The following is a 20,451-nucleotide window of genomic DNA, read 5'->3' as shown; positions in this document are numbered from 1 at the left end:
TTGCGTATTCAAACACTCTTTCCAATAAACTCTTTCTGCGTGCATGCAAAGTTCCAGCCTTATATCCTAGGTTTTGGCACCTTAGCCGACTACTACGGGTGCCCATACTAATTTTTTACAATAATTTTTAGATAAAAAATTATAATAATTATACTTTATTTTAATCCATTAATAAAAGAATATTAATTAATATAATTTTTTTTAAAAAAATTTAGTAATCTGTAATTAAAATAAATTTTCTAAAATAACATAAAGTAGTCTTAAAAATACATGCATCCTTAAAATATATCAAAAGAATTAGTATAATTTATAAAAATTATGAATATGATTGTCTTTTTTATAATTCAGGAATGAATTTAGCAATTACGAAAAATTTTAATATTTTTCATAAATTTACTAATTTTTTTTATAAATCAATATTTCACAAACGTTATTATTTTTTCATAATTAGTTTCACTTACAAAGATTAATATAATTTTATGAAAAAATACGAAGATGATTTTCAAATTTTAAAATTTAGTAATATGTTTCGTGATTATAAAAAATTTAATATTTTTCATAAATTTGTCAATTCTTTCATAAATCATTAAGCTTTGTAAAAGTAATTATTTTCTCACAACTAGTAACACTTACAAAAAATTAGTATAATTTACAAAATAATATAAAAAAAGATTATCATTTTCGTAATTTAAAAATATATTTTGCAATTATGAAAAGATTTAATATTTTTTCTAAATTTGTCATTTTTTCGTAAATAATTAAATTTCACAAAAGTAATCATTTTTCGTAATATCACTTATTTTTTCACAATTAATAACACTTATGAAAAATTAATTTAATTTATGAAAAAAATATGAAAAGAATTGTCATTTATTATAAAATATTAATTATTTCTATTTATAAAATTTAAACTAATTAAAAATTAATAATATTTAATACAAAATAAAATTACTTTAAACAAAGTCGCTGTAGAAAGCACTTATATATATATATATATATATATATATATATATATATTAGTTATATTCTTCATAAAAAACTAACATAATCGATGTCAATCCAATTAACATCTAACTCTCATATTATTTTTATTAATCATTCATTTGCGTAACTATAGTTATTATCTTGATTATGAATAACAATATGAAATAAATTAATTAAACTTTTAGTATTTTATAATTACAATAACAATTTAAAACATTTTAAAATATCTTTCTTAATAAATGTTTTTAGTATTTTAGGAATCTCTTAGTACAATAAGTATAAGAATTATACTAAAAATATTTAATTAGAAAATAAATCTATTAATTAATATAATATGAAAATATAATTAATATGCTATTTCTTAGAATTAGTTTCATTGTTTAATTAACTTATTGATTACTAAATTAATAAAAATAACAATAAACTATATATAAATTTAAATTTTATGTATCACAAATAAATACAATATCAAAATAAAAATTTTATGTATTAAAATATGAACGCATATGTTAACAAACTCAAGTATCGAAATTAATATATAAATTTATACGGTTTTTTTTTAAACTGTATTATAATATTTTTTTGATATTTTATTGATATATTTTGGAACTATTAAATATTTTTTAAATTTTATTTTAATTATATTTTTATATATTTTAAACTATATTTAATATATTATGGTATATTTTTTAAAACATACATCTTCAAGTCATCAAAACCCATTAGTTGCTATAAAAACATATAATATCATTCAATTCATGGATACCAAACATAAAGATATAAAATGAAAACAATAAATCTTATCTCATTTGATTTATTGACATTAATATAAGTTAAAATCATATTCTATTAGTATTTTATAGATATACTCTTAATATCTATTTTCCAGATGAAATTCTAAAAGGTAAATTTATAATACTACAAGTGAAAATAAATATACTTTTGATATTTTTTAGGTATACTTTTAGTATTTTTTTTTTAACAAAATTATGAAAATGTAAAAGGATCTGAAAAATAAAAAACTGAATTCACAATACTACAAATTAAAAAAAATTCTTTCGGTATTTTATAAGTATACTTTTAATATCTTTTTTGGTATCTTTTAGATATATTATTAGTATTTTTTTTATGACGAAATTCTGAAAAATAAAAAAAAATATAAAATAAAAATTAAAGTCGCAATAAAACACTTTTAAAAAATATATATATATACTTTGAATATCATGTAGGTATACTTTTAGTATATTATTTTTACCGAGATTTTGAAGAAAAAAACCATTTAAACAAAAACTTTCAGAAAAAAAAAAATGTTACCGTAAAGAAAATTTCAAAATGAAAATTCTTCTTTTATTTGTATCATATAAAAAGGAAGGCAAAAGCCTCAAAGACTAAGGAAGAAAACGATGATATCCAACATTGCGAACATCATGATCTAACCATAACCATAACTTAGAGAGTGAGCATAGGCACTTAGCACAATTTGACTCCCGCTAAACATGCTTTGACTCCAACTTGCAAAAATTCAGACAACAAAACATTAGGTTTTATTTTATCCACATTCTTTTCTTAAAAGAGACTATATATGGAGAAAATAATCTTTTTCTATATATCTATAATGTATATATAAAAGTATGAACTAACTAAAATATTTTTGTTAAGCTTATCCTAATTCTACATGTAATTAATTTAACTTTCTAATCCTAATCGAATTATTTAGTGATTAAATTTCTAATTCTAATAAAATTAATCTAATTATTTCTAAATCTATAATAATTTCACATATATTCCTAATCCTATAAGAAATTGATGAATTACTATATATCTATCATATACTATATGATAAGTATATATTATATACATATATTTAGGATATTGTAGAGTTTTATTTGTGTATTTTATATATATAAAATATTAAAAATATATATTTTTACCTCATTAAGTTTAATTGACTAATTTTAGATAATATTAGTTAAAAGAGAAAAATATAGAGCAAAATACTAAAAAATAAGCTTAATAAGATGTGTTTGTGTCAAGACCCAAGAGCGAAATACATGAACTGACTATTTTATAAAGCCTAGCCAAAAATTACTATTCACGTGGAGCAATTTAGTCATCTTGTATTATTATAAAAATTTATATTAAGAACTATTATGTGATAATATTTAATTGAAATACAGAAATCTATTATCTCGATGGAAGTTTATATATATATATATATATATATATATATATATATATATATATATATATATATATATATATATATATCTTTGCAAATCTAGATCTAAAAAAAAATACCCTACTTGTATCTATTTATTATTTTTTATCTTCGCAAGTTTTTTCTATTGTTATTTATTATAAACATTTAATTTTAGATTTTTATTAATCTTTCAAGATCAAAAAAGACTTTTAAAAGGTAAAGAACGAGAACCAACCATCTTTCTATTTTGAAGATATTTTGAATCTAAAAAGAGCTTTTATTTTCATGTCTTTTCATTTAATTACTACCACCATAAATTAAATATATTAGGTTAAATTTTTCACAATTTTAACATGAAACCAGTCTCCCAAGAACTTGGAACTTCAAATACCCACGATGCACTGACATGGAACACATAACCGAGAAATCATCAAATTTTGCATTTCGGTAAGATCACAAACTCGTCAATATATACAATGTTGGACTTATTCACAGGAGTAAAGCAGGTCAGTCATAACCTGGGATTTGCTTCAGACTCATGGTCTGTCAGTGCTCTATGACCCCTAATCATAAAATTAGAAATTTCACTGTAAATAAGATAAAATAAATAAGATTATCAATAAATTAAGCCCTCGATTAACAAAACAAAATTGAAATTGACAAAGATGCTACACGGATTCCCCACCATATCCATCATGGCTGTCTCCGTTCTCTCTACTCAACCTAGATTTTGTTAGAGATGACTTCCGTGGAGATGTTTTCCCCGCTTGTGATTTCATATTGTGTAAATTGAGGTAAGTGTAACCAGACATACCACCAATGGCTGTGAATGCACCACAAATGCTGGTTGCTCCTGGATTGGAGCCAAAGATATAATAATTTCCAAGAAGCACAACACATGTTTTGAATTGACCCAGAACTACGTGTGAAATAGCAGATGTTGCCCTGCAAATTGAATAATCAATGATTCAGAACCAAGCACAGAACTAAGGAAATAACGTATTAATATTTTCAAATTTACATTTTACACGAATGATTTGTGCATACCATTGCCTACTGTTGCAACTTAGATCAAACAACATGATAGTAAAAGTTACATTCTACAAGTTAATTCACATGCTTGTCTCTTCTCACGCAACCCCCATAAAGCACGGAACACACTGTCAAGTAGCAATGTTATCCTTAGTTAACACTTGGAGTGGAGGAGAACATTTAAGTTAAATCAGTGGTCATAATGCTTAATATATAACTCGCCCTACATTACTTTAATAAAGTATCAGCCTTTCAAGATTCTAGGAGCTTGTTGCTTCAAATAATGGCGTGTTTTAGGAAACGGAATCTAAAACTTGCAGACTAAAAATCAATCTCCACAAGTATAGAGGAGATGCATAATTGTCAAATTACAACTAGATCCTGACAAATCGCTCTTGCCTTATATTATGAATTCAAGACAATTAGGCAAACTCTACATGATAAGAAGTCGATATTTCCTGACTCAAAGAATAAAACATATTTTAGAATAGAAGAAAGAGACTAAAAAATTCCAAAGATATAGATAACAAACATAAAGGATAATGAAGCATGTATAGAAAGAAAAACTGCAAACTGAAAGTAAAAATGAGAAAACGAGTAGCTGGAAGGAAAGTGGGTTAAATTCAGCAACCTGAAGCCAAAAATTGGGAATCAGAGGATGCAAAACAGCATACTTGTGATAAAACTAATGATCTAAAATTGTTAATTTTAAGTGTGAAAGCAAGAAATCACATGTTGAGAATGTCAATTAGAGAAATAAGAAGAGTGAAGAAAATCTTATTAGAAATATTTAATTAACCATTGGAGAATTTGACTGCTATAAGGGCGTTGCATATGTGATGGCAAAAAAGTTAAACAGTCCTATTTTAAGGCACACAACTATGCTCATTTCTATGACATTGACTAATAACTATAACAAAAGAAAACATTCAACAAACTGAACTTTATGGCATATCCAGATGCAAGGATAGGTGTGATCTGAAAGAGAATAAAGAAGATAGAAGGGAATAAAGATCTTTTGACTGCATTATTCAAGATGCCAAAAATATTAATTATTAGTGTATGCCCTAAATCCAATTAATTGTTAGCATACAATTATGAATAAATGCATTATTTTCATTCTACTAAATTCTTTATAATGTTATGATCAAGTTAATAGAGATAGTCTGTGAAATAACTATACTTAGTAAGGAAAATTACAAAGTGATTATAATTATGGATTAGTATCCTAGATAAATATGTGAATGCTTGTAACAAGAAAAGTTCATTGAACAAGATCCTCATAGATTAATCCACAGATAAGTCAACCTATGTGTCTATTGAATATTTACTATATAAGATCGATTGTGTAAGTAATGATCCTCAAAATTAAGATAAGCCATGTATCAATGAGGACTGTTATGTTTTAAATAACGTTATCTTCTGTTTTTCTCTCCAAGTTAGGCTCATGGGATAATAATTGGTCATAAGTCATATCGAGATAGTGAGTTAGCCATAAAGAATTCATTAACCACAATAATATATTACGGACCTTACCCTATTGTGTTTTTATATGTATTAACACCTAAATCCTTAGTTAAGGTTGTATGAATCAAATTATAGAAAGCGTTTTATAGATCTTATTCAATTATTAAATGCATTTCATCAAGGACAAATATAATGAATTGTATTATAGAGTTGGCACTTGAATCCATACTCGATAAGTTGGCATAAAAGATAATGAAGGAATTGAATTACACTAGATAGATTGTCTACAAAAGACTAATCGAAATTGCATTAGTACTTCTTATACATTTTTTCTGGTCATAACATATTGCTAGATATCAATCTTGATTTATGAATATGTTTTAAAAAATTAGGAAATTAATAATAAATTAAAAGTATTTAATTCATAACTCATATTCATGTTCAGAACATATTAAGTTACATACAGTTAAGCATTTAAGTTGAGATTAAAATGAACTTAAGTTTAGATTTAAATTAATGTGTGCCTGATTAAATGTTAGTTAAAATATACATTAAATGAGTCATATAATTCAGCCATGAGGATCGAATAATAGGGCTACATGTGTTTTATATTAATCCAAGCCCATAAGCAAGCCACTGTAAGAGTAAGGAAGTGTAGTTATTTATCTTGATTTTGAGAATTTCATCAATTTGATTATTCATACTCGAGATTAATAATTGCTTGAAGCTAGCACTTTTCCTCTACATTCCTCTCCAATTAATCTTTCAGAAGATCAAGAATTTGAAATAGCTCGGCTGAATACCTAGGAATCTGCACAGTTGGGTGGATAGGGATCAAGATCAACCTAATTACATCATCAAATAAGAATTTGAAGGTCAAAGAACTCCCCTAGGCTGAGCCAACAAGGTATGGATTCCTAAACTACTTGTTTTATGATTAATAGAATAAATGAGATCCACTTTAGAAATTGAAATTTTTGTTTTTCACCACTGCAATCTTTGATGTAAATCCTTAACTAATTCCTAACAAATGCTGAATTTGTGCTACATCTCATTGGAATTCAAGCAATGGACATTATTATAGCAAACAATGCCATGCATAGAATTTTGATTTCTTAATACTAAGGATGCAGGTGAAGAAGTAATCAATTCTAATAAGAAAGCATTTCAAAACCGGAGGTCAAGTCATCTTTAACCAAGGGAGAGTGATGCAAATGACAAGAAACTCGAAAAAAGAGAAGTATAGAAAATTAAAACAACTTAGAACTAGTCTATATGTCATATAGGGTTTACTTGGGGTATTGTTGAATACTCTTTTTAAGTCACCTTTCAAGGTGTAAAAAATAAATTAGTTCATGGTGATAATTTAAGCTTCAAGATATATTTTAATGTACTTCGTCTTCTGCTTATCTACAAACTTTTAAGAGTTTTTATTCTATTTAAAAGTCTTATTTAACTCCTAGTTAGTTTAATATAGATTAACCATCCTAGTTTATAGTTTCGTTACATAATCTCTTCAATGGTTTAAATTAGTTTGTGGTCTATATTATGAGTGCTTATAATTCAGTTTTCCAGCCTAATAAAATTTCAGCAGATACACGGCTTCAGACGGCATGCTGCAATCCAACTGTAGTTGTGATGTTGAAGAGAGCCTTAGGTGTGATGCCAATATCTTAAATTTGATTACAAATTCGAGTTTACCCTAATTTGCACTTATTTTTTCTTATAAACTTAGAATCTAGAGTAAATATGCAATCATGCAAGTTGTCCTTAGTCAATGAGTCTTATCCTTTGCATTCTATTGTTAGGTGACATTGGCAATTTGGCATTGCCTCTTCAGTTCCTTTACAAGCATTGGATCGGGCAAGAATCCTTGAAAGTTTTGCTAATCTAACACGGAAACGATCTGTGTAAAGGTTAAAGCAAAATTTTGTTTCATTGTTCTACGATAAGAATGTTCTATTAATTTCTATGCGGGCTCATGCTTTAAGGGCTTTTAAGGGGATGTCTAAGCATTACTGAGCTTAAGGGACTTGCTCTCTTAGTATTTTCCAATTTATGTTTTATGATTTTAGTTATTTCTTGCTTGGATTCCTCTTCTGTTCTTTCTTAATATAGCTCCCTTTCTTATCAAGAACTTACTAAAAATTGAAACAACTTCAAGCATTGCTTTTGGATGCCTATTATTTTCATTCTTGCTTAGATGCTCAAATTTCAAGTAATTAACTTTGCACGTTAGTGTACCAAAAGTGTACAAACTAAAGACTCTACCTTCTGCATCTTTACCTAGTATTCTTCACATTTTTAATCAACTTCATTATATTTATATATCTTTATCTAACCAGCCAAGCATAGGTTTATTATGCTTTATGGCCAATCTAAATATTAAACTTGACTTCTGTACAAGTTAAACTGCTTATATCTCAAAATATATCTATGAATGTCATAATAATATCCATTGTTCTTGACGTTACACAAAATGGAATTCACTTTGAGGTTCTCAAGTTTACATGCGAGTTGCATTATATAACAAGAAACAACAAAGCAGCGAGACAGAGCGCAACAGATTTTTGCAATGCCCATCCCAGCCATTAGGAAAAGAAAGGAATACGAAAAAGAAAACTCTGGCCAAGTAGATGTATCCTTGTTTTATTCACAATTTAATACTTATCATTTAACATATTAGCATGTGTATTAAATTTCAAATACAATTTGTTGAAATTTTAAGGGGGAAAAACTATAGAATCGCACAATAAATGGCATATGTTTCATGATATAAAAGTTTTCACAAATTCATATAACTCAAGTTTTTAGCATAAGAGATATATTTTCAGTCTACCAAAACTCAAGAGGAAAGAAGGGGATATAGGTTTCGTAATGCACACAAGTTACTCGTCAAGCGAGGTAAAATTCTTATCTCTGCATATAATGGATATATGCTGTCCAGTTCAACAACACATTACCAGATCAGCAAAACATAGAAAAATCTCGCCTATTTAGCTAAAACCAACACATATTTGAACCTCCTAAAATACATAAAAAAAATGAATTCAAGAAGTCATTTAATAGAACTAACACAATATCTTATAAAAAATAAAAGGCTGATTACTACTGCCCCCATCAGATTTTGGATGAAACACTTGTGTTTCTGGTATCAAATTAAAATGCTCCTTAAATTTGCTTACTGAAGCATGAAATGTCAATGACTATATCATTTGATAAGAACCTTATTTTGTAAAGGATGTAATTTTTCTTATCTATAATGGCTGTTACCATATTGTTACTGAATGTTGATTCTGGCACTAAATTTAAGATTCTTTGCCAAAAAATTCGGTCTTATAGCAGCAGGGAATTCTTTTTATTTCAAGGGGAATGAGTATCTATCCTTACTCTATCTAACCAGCTTAATTTGATTCAACTGCGGCCGAAGAAGGAGCCATGGAGGATGAATTGGATTTCCAAGCCCAAGAAGGTTCTTTGACACCGTAATTTATCTCTGATCTCCAAATAGCAAAGGATGGAAGTAGACAACCCACCTCACTTGTACCACTCGACCACATGACGTGGTACTGAGTAATTAAAACTCATTCACCTTTAACCTTTTGTTTTACAATAGACAGTCTTCCACACTCAGACTGCACTTAACATAGTTGTCAAAGATGCAGTATCAAGGTGCAGAGAGGGTCCTGGAACCTAAGCGCAAGTGCATGCCTTACCGATGTGAGGAGCGAAAAAATGATTTAATTTGATATAGTAAAGCTAATGAGACTTTTAACAGAGTACATGGATAAAATCATAAATTTGGTGTCAATGTTTTCCAAATCTAAACTAAAATACATACACAAACATAGACTTATTTAAAATATCTATTTTCTAAATTCAAAATGAAAACTGCAGAGGAACATGTTCAAGAAACAGAAACCATAACTATTATAACAAATATAAAAGTGCAAAGAGAGAGGGGGAAAATGAGGGAATAGAAAAATTTACTGCTAGGCCATTACTAGTTCTTTAATTAATTAGGTTAATTTGGTCATTTATTAATTTAATTTAATTAATAATCAATAATTCATTTAGTATAAATCTAACATTAGAAGTCTAACTCAATTAGGGATTTCAGTCATTAAATATAATTAAGTCTAGTTATAAAAGTCCAACTCAATTAGTATTTTCAACAAGAAGAATTTAATAAAATAAATAAAATGCAAATTTCTTTTTATTCTTTGTACTTAGTATATTTTTTAGTTATATATAACTACAGAGTTAATATAGATTTGCAAATGAATCTACTATTATTTTGAAGATCATGCCATTACCTTAATACTAGAAGTGCTTATGACGCTAAATTTAAAAATAGTTTTCTTTTGTATGAGTGATAACGAATTAAATTGTTAATATTCACGCAGAACACACATGAATAAGAAAAACTAGTAATACCTATAGATCTTCTGTAGACTACTAACCATCATCATTTTCTTCTTCATTAATTTCCTCATCGTCACTTTCAGCTTTCTCTTCCTCATCTCTAAGTACTAGAGTATTAGCCCTGTTTTGAGAATATGATTTTGCCTTTACTACTTGCTCAGTCCTAACACTTAGTGTGGATGCGGGCACATTTTGGAGAAGGAAAGGTCCAAAGAAAGATCTCGTTGTTCCTAAAGGTTCTCTTTTTTTTCTTCTTTCTTTTTTTACTTGTAGAAACCCTTCTTGAATCTTCTTTTCATATCCTTGACATAATTAGGGGTGGATGGACTTATTGTACATCTTATTTTTATTTATCATTAGTGGCCCAATCTCAATCAAAAGTCAAAAATAAATATTTAGTTTAATATTTGTGAGGTGCGCCTTTTGCACCTCATCAACTCCTCTAACGCATGCGACTTAAAGCCGGCTAGAGCCTCGCGGACCTTGAGCTTGAAGTGCACCTTTAACAACTATGGATGTAATAAATTTAATGAATTGATAGGTCATTATAATAATTGAATAAGTCTTTAACAAATACATGGAGCTCTTAGCAAGAAACACTAGTACTATTCATTTTAAACAAGACTCTCTTGTTGTTACTCTACATATTTTCATGCCGCCATAAATTGATCCATGGGTGGTGAACTAGTAATACCTTTCATGTCTACTTAAGAAATAGAAAGTTGATCATGGCTTTCAAGTAAAGTATATGTGTGTGTGCACGCGTGTGTGTGAGAGAGGGAGAGAGAAAGAGAGAAATTATATTATTGTTTAATCAAACAGGCCCTTAACCTAGTTTAGTCTAAAATAAGTAACAACTAGACAAGTGAAAGAAATTATATTATTGTTTTCACCTTTTTTTTCTTATTATTGATTACTTAATTCGTAAGAAATTTATATCCATTAATAATAATATTTCTCACAATAGTACTAAAATAATGTACATATGTACCACAAACAACCAATTACAATAACTTTAAATGAAAATAAACATAGAACTTATAAATGAATTTTCAATGAATTGCAACACTAATTTATATTCGTGATAATAGAATACACAGAGTTTAGTTTTTACGTATATTATTCTATATCTGAATCTACATTACACAATTGTTAGCAAGTCAAAAAATGATTATAAACCATATACTAAGTGTAATCGTTAACAAGTTAATGCTCATTAGATAATCGTATTTCTTAAGTTCGCTAAACAACTAGCTAAGACCATTATTGTTACATTATGGCCACTCTAGGTAGTTTCCCTTATACATGACTATGATCTCGATCACAGCTAAGACCGCTAAGACATGACACACAAGACAAGTACACTACTTCCAAAAATGAAACCGTTTCTTTTCTTCTATCTATGTAGCTCAAAACCATAACTAGTCAAAATCAACAAAGCAATGCAGATGGATGGATTTCTTTACTTTAGCAAATGGATATGCCTTCATTTATGAATTGCTGAGTGCAACATATTTATCCAAAAAAATCCTATCCTTGGACCAAAAAGCTATCGATGAATGGAGTTTGTCAAGGCTTATATTTAAGGCACAATCACTATATTTAGGTAAGAAAATTATGACCCTACTGAGATAAACTCAAATACATTAGTCGAAAAAATCCTATCCTTGGACCAAAAACCTATCGATGAATAGAGTTTGTCGAGGCTTATATCTAAGGCACAATCACTATGTTTAGGTAAGAAAATTATGACCCTGCTGAGGTAAACTCAAATACACTAGTCGAACCCCCTATTTTTATGAATACATTATGGCATGTAATTTTTATTCTTTTAATTGTAAAGCCCTTTCATTTAAAATGGAAATAATTTAGCCCCTAGCGACATATGAAATGACCATGTTGATCCTATTTAAGTATTGAATAAATTATTATGATCCCCTCTAGTTATACTGAAATACACTAGTCCACCCTATTATTTTTGAAATCCCATGAGATTACTCTTGAGTTTTAATAAAATGCACATTCTTTGCCAAAAGTCACCATTACATAATAATAAAAGACCAATTTAAGAAATTTAACAACTGAGTCTTATGTTATTTACCTACATCCTTAATATAATAGAATTTAAGAGTTATCTTCAGTACTTAACCTAATTGTAAACTAAAATAAAAGATATTTATTTAAATTAAATATTATTGAATAAAAAAAGATTAAATTTAATATTAATTAAAACAAAAAAAATTAAATTTAAATTTTTAATTTTCTTTCACTTTAAAAGTTTAATGCCACTTGTAGTTTTACATTTTTCATAAATTTTTTTATTCTAGTTGAACATTATATTCTAAAATTCTTAAACCTAAAACTAAAAAGATACATATAATATCATACAAGAACTTTTAAAAGAATCACCTTGGTATTTATTTTGCTATTTAAAATTGCATTATATATAAAAACAATATTCATAGAGTTTACTAAATTCATAAATTTTACATTTAAAAAAGTCATGTCAATATCATGCATGAAAAACTTATAAATTTTTTTTTTATTTAAATCATTTAAAATTATATATCACTTAGTAAAATCTTTACTAAGTTTTTATTAAATTCATTAATGAATTATATTTAATATTAATACATATATAACTTAAAAAAAAAAACTCAATTGTAATTCTATAAAGAAATGCATGTTTAGACTGTTCAAATAATTAGCTTAAGCCTTTATTTAATATTATCAATACTTGATGAAGGTAAATATGGGAAAAGAAAAAATAATTTCATTTTAATTAGACTTGTCAGCATTATATATAGTGAAATCTATTTTAGTGATCTTCGAATAGTTGACATATTTGATTGCGCAAGGATGAAAAATAATTTTAAAAATAGCTTTCTTCCAAATATGCGGTTAAAGAGTAATTATTTCAGATTCAAATACTTTTTTTCACTTTCTTAGTGAATAATGAGCTTAGTTGATTAATCAATTAATATAGTTATTGACTATTTTCCATCTAGTACTCAATTTAGCATTTAATATTACTAGACTATCCCTGTCACAAATGGCAAATAAGACGTGACAAATAAATGATATATATAGTTGCTTTCAGATTAGTTATGTGAAACTTGTATAATAATTCTATATCAATAACTTCTTTTGGTCAATGATCATGATTTGTTATATATTTTATTTTAGGCTCTCGATTGCTTTATCTTTGCTTTTAATCCAATACATTATAAGAATGAAAATTTTAATTAGTTAAACACTTGCAAAGTTTTGGAACACATTAAATCTTTATATCTTTTTGTCATAAACAGGAAAGTCCTTTACATCGATGCATTGTTCAATTGAAACAATAACTTTGGGCCACTCAAAATTTCCATCCTACCTCTGCCCACGGTCTACTTCTCCCTCCAGTTATCATTGCAAGGTTATATATTTCTTTCAGTTTATCAATTAAATCTTTTCACCCTATACATTCTTTGCCCATGATGAAAAGTTAAAACCAAAAAATGTTCATCACTTGATTTATAAGAAATTCAATGCCAAAACATTGTGCAAAATAGAGTTCTAAAAGGATTTTCAGCCTTTACAAAGGGAACATACCAGCAATCTTGCCTTAGGGCTTTCAACTTGAGCAACTTAGGATATAGCTCAAAGATATATCAATTTTAAGTTGCTCTTAATGTTCTTACTCATTAATTTATTCAAGTTCAAATAGGCATCAGATTTATTAATGAATTATCATTTCTTTAACTATTAATTAGTGGATGTTACTCAAAGTCATTCTACTTTAGCATGGGAGGGTGATCTTGTAAGTAGATAATTATCTTTGGGCATTAACCATTTTGTTTCCTAATGCACCTCCTGTATTAAATTATAATGGAAGAATGCTTTAGTAAAAAAGGAGTAAAATATAGGGACATTTTAATTGATTTTAGAAACAGGGGCCAGTTGGTGCATTATGCCAAACCTCATGAAGAAAATAGTAATTTAGCCAAGATAAAAGAGTCTAGCAGCCTAAGCTCAAAAAGGAAATAAAAATAAAATATTAGAGAATTGAACATAGTAGTGAGTTTACCAGAATCACTAAAGCATAAATGATTGAAGTACATATATGACAGGGTAAATTTCCTTTCCAGAAATGAAAATGAAAAATGTAATAACCTTGAGGATTACAGAGATAGATTTCGAATTTCAATAACATCATTTTCTTTTCTGTTTTAACAATAATTTAATTCAACAAGCATTTAAATTTTTTATGACTGATTACTCAACCTCAAGTTTCTTTTATTTAAATTTGGGTTTAGTTTAAGTTTTGGCTCCATCTTTGAGTAGGTTCATATAGACTTTGCAGGCCAAGTTAAAGATTGACCCCTCCATTAAACCTATAAGCACAAGTGGAAAACAACTTCTAAAAATGAGAATGAAACATCTTCATCAACTTGCAGATTTCTAAAGACTGCAATTTAATTTCTAAGATCTTGGACCGAGAAAAGTATTGTAGAAAACCAGTAATTTCAGATTTTAAAAGTCTCTTGTATCTCTTCATCCTACAAACACTGCTGGAAGGGGATTTAGAGAGAATAAGAGTGTCAACAATATTGCATAACCAAACCTTCTATATTGGCTAACTTGAGAGCAAACAATAATCAGTTTTCATCTATTCTTAGTAGTCATTTCATTATCAGAATGGCCCCCTAAGCTGTTTAACTCTTGCATATATGAAGCATAAAAAGTAAAACTAACTTTGTGCAAGAAATCAGAGATTTCAATAAATGAATACAAATCACTCACCCGAGCGCCAAAGCACCAGACCACTGAAGCAAGAAGCCTAGGAAAGCTGACACGAGAATCAGCAATGTGTTACTGTCATTCCATTGATAGGAGAAGACACCTGGGGGATCTAAGAACGGAATCAATGAAGCCAGAAAAAACAAAGTGATTGGTGTTGTCTTCCACATTAACCTAATCATGGAATAAAAGGACAGGTTAGATGCAACATGCAATTTGCTAATAAGAAAAAGCGAGCCAAAAAGATAAATGCTGATATAGTATAAAACATACGCCAATGCTGTCCAGTTTTCTCGCTGTTGCATAGTGGACCAGAGGATCTTGTTGACTGCACTGGGAATTATCCACGCCAATGCTATACAAGCACCAAAAAGGCTGAATTGCAAATCAGTCACTGTTGCAACAGCAACACCAATAGACACAACTGTAAGTGCAACCACCTGAAAGAGTTCGTAGTAGGCATCCCAAAGGACATTGTCAATAAAAGCTATAATGCAGAAGAAGGTACTAATCACTCTACACAAAAAGTAAATCTTTCCATGTGCAAGAAATTTGAAGCATCCATATATATCAGCTTTTCTATGCAGCCAACCAACTTCTCATATACAGCTTACTGAAGGCTTAAGAGTGGAGAATAGTAAAAGTCTTTGAGTAGGCTGGTAATTAATCATATTTACAACACAAGGCTCATCTCCAACATCCAAAAGGGAAAAAGGACCATCATTTGTATGGAAATCCTTCCCCTCAAATTAACTAAAAGGCAGGTGATAGAAGCAGCACACAAGTATTCCCAAGTATTCACAGCCAGTATCATTCAAATTTACATATTATTTTGATTTATTCTTAGTCATGAATTCCAGATTTTTCTTCAAATTTCTACAGAGGATCTAGGAATTCCATTGTCAGTATGAATTTGTAAAAAGCTATTTCCTTTTTTCCAATTAAATATTGGTTTAAGAGTTTCCTAGTGTGGGATTCATATTCCTACTAATGTTTTGACAAAGAAAGTTGCAATATGAACAATTAAAAGTTAAACCAAAATTTAAACCTTCATACTTTTATATGGCTTCATTCTAAGTTTTCTTTTCTTTGTATGTCCTTTGTAGTTCTACATCAAGTTGTCTCTGTGGATCTATGTAATCTATATCTTTCTTTTAGGTTTTGACTAATAGAATTATGAGTCTGATTTGGAAGGTTTGGGCTTCCGTGTCTACCATATTTTAAATATGTGATTAGGAAGGCTGGGGTGTCTATATTATCTTTATTTCCTCTCTTTCTCTTCTTCTCCCTTTTCTCCTTGTGCTAGAATATCACAGATACTGTTAAGCCATAATTTGTTGCAAAACTCTCTCCAAACTCATTCATTGCATGAAATTTTCCAATGATACAAGCATCAATAATTTAATAAGTAGATTCTGGATCCATCCTATAATACTTACCGTTCTACCAATACACTCAATTCTTGTATGTTTTCTTGTCTTTGTACATTTATCTTACTTAGATGCATTTCCAATGTTGTCATCACTTAAACCCCTGTGCTAAGGATATGCTGAGTAGTTTAAGATATGAGGCAGCATAGATAATTTTAAATCAAACCCATCCAAATTTAAGACAATATATGCACCAGATTATGATTTAAGAAATGGAAACATAAAGTCTTCAATCAAGTAGTTAGAAGCAAAAAACAACAAATATTTTCTTAATCATGCTAGTAAAGCCTTGAAAGACAACAATACATTATTCTAATGGTGAATGTAGATTAACGCATATGGGCCAAAACTTGCCTTTGAGAAAGAAACACGCTTTCCAAACCATATAAATTCCAGTAAGACAATTGAGGGCGTAACAGCAATCTTAGCCATTTGATAGAAACCAACACTGAAACAAACAAATACAACATTTAAAGCAAAATTTCAAACGAGAAAGCAAAATTGAAAAATATAAGAATAAAGCAACTCACTTGTTGTACTTTAAGCTAACATTAGCCAGACCAGTAGATAGAGACATGACAAATCCAAGAGTAAATAAGGATAAAAAGCTCGACTTTGAAGGAGGTGATGCAGGAAGAATAGAAAAGGCTTTTAGAATAGCCATCAATATCCAGCTTATCAAATAGTGAATAAAGCTGAGACATATAGGGAAATGAAATCCAACTCCTTGAAGCACCTGATGAAGAGAAGAAAAAACTTCAAATGGAGCTAGAAGCTCGAGAACTGAAACTTTTTTCCAAGATAATTAGATTAGAATTCCAAAGTAAAATTACCCATTTGTTCATGAAAATAATACTAATAGCAACCACAAAATTGAATGCAAGAGCAATAATTGGATGGCATATGCGTTGCTCTTGTCGCTTTGCACTTTCAGCGAACCGTAATTTGTTGAACAAAGAAGAACGCACTTCTTCCAAAGCTCTTCCTGAAATTAATGACCCACAAAACAAAACAAAAAAAAAAAAATCAATAACTAAAAATTAAAAGATCAATGAGTCATATTAATCATCTATAAGCAATAACTGAAGTTTGCATAGAGCCAAGCAAAATTAACGACAGCAAATCTGCAATAAATAGTAACCGTCATTCTCCCAAAATTAAGCCTTTTCATCTGAACTCACATATTATGAAAACAAAATGAACTTACCTCTTTCACCAGCATCACTGTCTTTGCGTTTCAGTATCTTCCCCACATCTTTCCTTACCAGAAAATTCAAAATCTCATGGCTAAACAGCATCTCTCTCACACTCTCACTCTCACCCTCGCACTGTTAAATTTTTACTCTACTTTCTAAATTCAAGAGCTTATGTATTTGGACTTCAAAGTTTCAAGAAAAAAAAAAAAAAACACAAAGGAACAGAAAGTGAGAGTAACAAAGTGGAAAGGTCAAAAAAAAAAAAAAAAAAAAAACAGAAAGAGGGGCGTTGATAGCGGAAATTTGAAGCTGTCAGGAGAGAGAGAATGAACGAATGTGTGTGGGTGGGAGTCTAACTCACCGACCAAAACACCGTCAAAAAGTAGTCATATACATATTACGTCTTTTTGTGTCGTGTGAGCGTGAGATGTTATTGGAATAAAGTCCGATTTACCCCTCGAACTTTACAAATAGGCCTAATTCACCCCTACCTCCCTTTTAGTGCCAATTTATCTAAAACCTTAAATTTTTGGCTGTTCTTTTTCTTTTTTTCTTTTTGGTCAGAATGAGAATAATATTAGTGAGAAGATAAAATACATAAAAGTTCAGGCGAATTATCACCCAAGAAAAAGGAAGACTACCAAAAACCAATTTGTTTAACAACTCATTTAGCAGCTCTAAATCGTTTGTTGGGGGTGTAGAATATAAAATTTCGAGTTCCAACCTCCTCAACCAGCTTGAAAGCTTGGTTAACAGCATCGGCTTCAGCAGCAAGTGCAGAATAAGAGCTTTTCACAGAAGCCGCTCCATCAATCAAATCACCATTTTGATTGAGGATGAGGGTAGCAGCACCAAACTGGTTAGCAGTCTTAGCTCTTTAACGGCAACATGGATTTGATAATCAGCAGAGGACTCCGTCTAGGCCGTATGATGCAACCTGGGATAGAAATTGTTGAAATCTAAGTTCGGCATAAACAAGGAACAATATCCAGCCCCCAGTTTGTGTTGCTTTAGCTGCTATGTCAATTGGGTCAAAGCTTTTCTCTATTGAATAGTCATTTCTGCCTTTCTAGATGGCCCAGCAAATGCAAACACTTTTTATGATAAAATTCGTATTGGTTCTAGCTCAGTTCTCTAGAATAGCTTCCCACCACCTGAGCATAGAAGGAAATCCGTGTACCTCAGGAGAGCACCCTACCCCAAAACTAAACCACACTTGTTGCACAATAGGGCAGAGGATCAGTGAATGCTCAACCGACTCAACCTCGTTTAAACATAGAGGGCAATGAAGGTCCTTTATAATTCTTCTCTTGGAGAGGACCTCATTAACTGGAAGTTTCCCTCTCACCAACCTCCAGAAAAAGGCTTTAAGTTTTGATGGGAGGTTAACACGCTAGGATTTCCTCCAAAAATCTTGATCCATCATGTTGGATGGGGATAAGCGATTGTCGTTATCATTGTCACGGAGCTGGAGAAGGAAATAAGTTGATTTCACAGTGAATAACCCATATTTGTTTGCATGCTATATCCAATGGTCTCTAAAGCCCCTCAAATTCCATTTGTGAGACTAGATTAGATACTCTATTGACATTCCAACCATAAGGAGAAAGTAATTCCTAGACTCTCATAAATTGAAGGCCAGGAGGGAGTGGGGAGAACAACCTAAAGCCAGGTAGGGATGGGATTTAGGGATCCTTCCACACGAAACATGTTGCTCCATCACGAACCTGCATTCTAGCACCCAGGGATAAAACCTTCCCAGCAGCAAGTAAACTTCTCCTCCCCCATGAGGGCATGGATCCTTGTTTCGCTGTCCAAAAGTCCCCATTAGGAAAATATAAGCTTCTCCTGAGCATAGCCCATTGGGATTGCGGTTTGGTGATTAGATTCCATGCCTGCTTAGCTAATAAAGCCAGGTTGAATTTATTAAAATTTCGAAACCCCAGCCCCCTAAAGCTTTTGGTTTTGAGAGGGATTGCCAACTGTCAAGGCATAATTGTCTACCTTCAATGTCCTGAACTGGCTAACATTGAATTAAGATTCTCACAAAGAGACTTGGGGACCCGAAAACATGACATAATATACGATGGGATGGCTGTAAGTTTAGAGAGAAACTTGATGTACACTCTTTAATGAAATAAAGTTATTTTACTATAAATTTTTTATGTAAATTCACTTAGCCTCCTAAGTTTTCATACAATTTAATTTTGGTACTTAACTTTTTGCACACTCAATTTGGCTCTATCTAAAAATAAATTAGTTATAGTTTATTTAAATATCTAGTTAAACTTATAGATTAATTTATTTAGATATCTAGTTAAACTTATAGATTAAATTTTTCTTATGTATTTTAAGTTGTTATTAGTTAGTTAAGTAAATGAATAATTTTTTTTTTATTCATAGAAGGCCCAATAGGCTGTAGGCTAGACAACAGGATAGTCATCCCTTTATACTCGCATAAAAGGTGAAATCTCACTTAATGCAAAAGTGGGGCTTGAATTCAAGATCTCCACCTCCCAAGAGCAATCCCTCTTACTACTTAAGCTATGGCTCAAATGTAACAAATGAATAAATTGATACCGCTAGTCACAATGAGTTTAATTTTAAAGTTGTATTCGTTATCTTATATTAATAGGGAAAATGATGCGTTATATAAGAGCGTATTTAGTAAAATTTAAAATTTATAATTGACCTAAAAATAATAAGTTATATGTCTATTTATTAAGAAAATAAAAATTTGACTTATTTAATCTTTAATTTTTTATTTTACTAAATACACTCTTATATATGGCACTAAATATTATTTTTAATATTTATAATTCATTAAAAATTAAAAATATAATGTTATTTTACTTTCTAAAAATTTTAAATTAGACGTATTTGATATTTGAATACAAGTTTAGAAGGCTATTTGCTGGAAAATATTAAATTG

The 20,451-nt window shown here is 29.5% G+C and overlaps 1 protein-coding gene across 2 annotated transcripts; it reads right to left on the bottom strand.

The window, feature by feature from the left end:
• Positions 1–3,600: 3,600 nt before the first annotated feature.
• Positions 3,601–19,439, bottom strand: LOC8289116 (nucleotide-sugar uncharacterized transporter 1). Of its 2 annotated transcripts, XM_048372105.1 has the most exons (8): positions 17,531–19,439; positions 17,157–17,308; positions 16,854–17,059; positions 16,678–16,771; positions 15,167–15,333; positions 14,897–15,067; positions 4,232–4,344; positions 3,988–4,129 (listed from the first exon to the last, which is right to left on the bottom strand). In XM_048372105.1, the coding sequence occupies exons 1-7, from the start codon at positions 17,619–17,621 to the stop codon at positions 4,278–4,280; spliced, it is 948 nt and encodes a 315-aa protein (XP_048228062.1). In that variant the 5' UTR covers positions 17,622–19,439; the 3' UTR covers positions 3,988–4,129; positions 4,232–4,277. The 2 variants fall into 2 exon arrangements, with proteins under 2 accessions (XP_002527697.1, XP_048228062.1); XM_002527651.4 differs by lacking the exon at positions 4,232–4,344 and having other exon boundaries at positions 3,601–4,129; positions 17,531–18,042.
• Positions 19,440–20,451: the final 1,012 nt, after the last annotated feature.

This window comes from Ricinus communis, chromosome 3 (genome assembly GCF_019578655.1).
Source record: "Ricinus communis isolate WT05 ecotype wild-type chromosome 3, ASM1957865v1, whole genome shotgun sequence".
Lineage (NCBI taxonomy): Eukaryota > Viridiplantae > Streptophyta > Magnoliopsida > Malpighiales > Euphorbiaceae > Ricinus > Ricinus communis.
Note: the sequence above shows the minus strand (reverse complement) of the source record. Positions and strands in the feature narration are given on the sequence as shown.

Coding starts and splice junctions, on each gene's coding strand:
- LOC8289116 (XM_002527651.4), bottom strand. CDS start 17,621: ATGCTGTTTAGCCATGAGATTTTGAATTTTCTGGTAAGGAAAGATGTG. Junction 17,060..17,156: donor TTATTTTCATGAACAAATGG/GTAATTTTACTT, acceptor TCTCTTCATCAG/GTGCTTCAAGGAGTTGGATT. Junction 15,334..16,677: donor AGCGTGTTTCTTTCTCAAAG/GCAAGTTTTGGC, acceptor GAACTCTTTCAG/GTGGTTGCACTTACAGTTGT.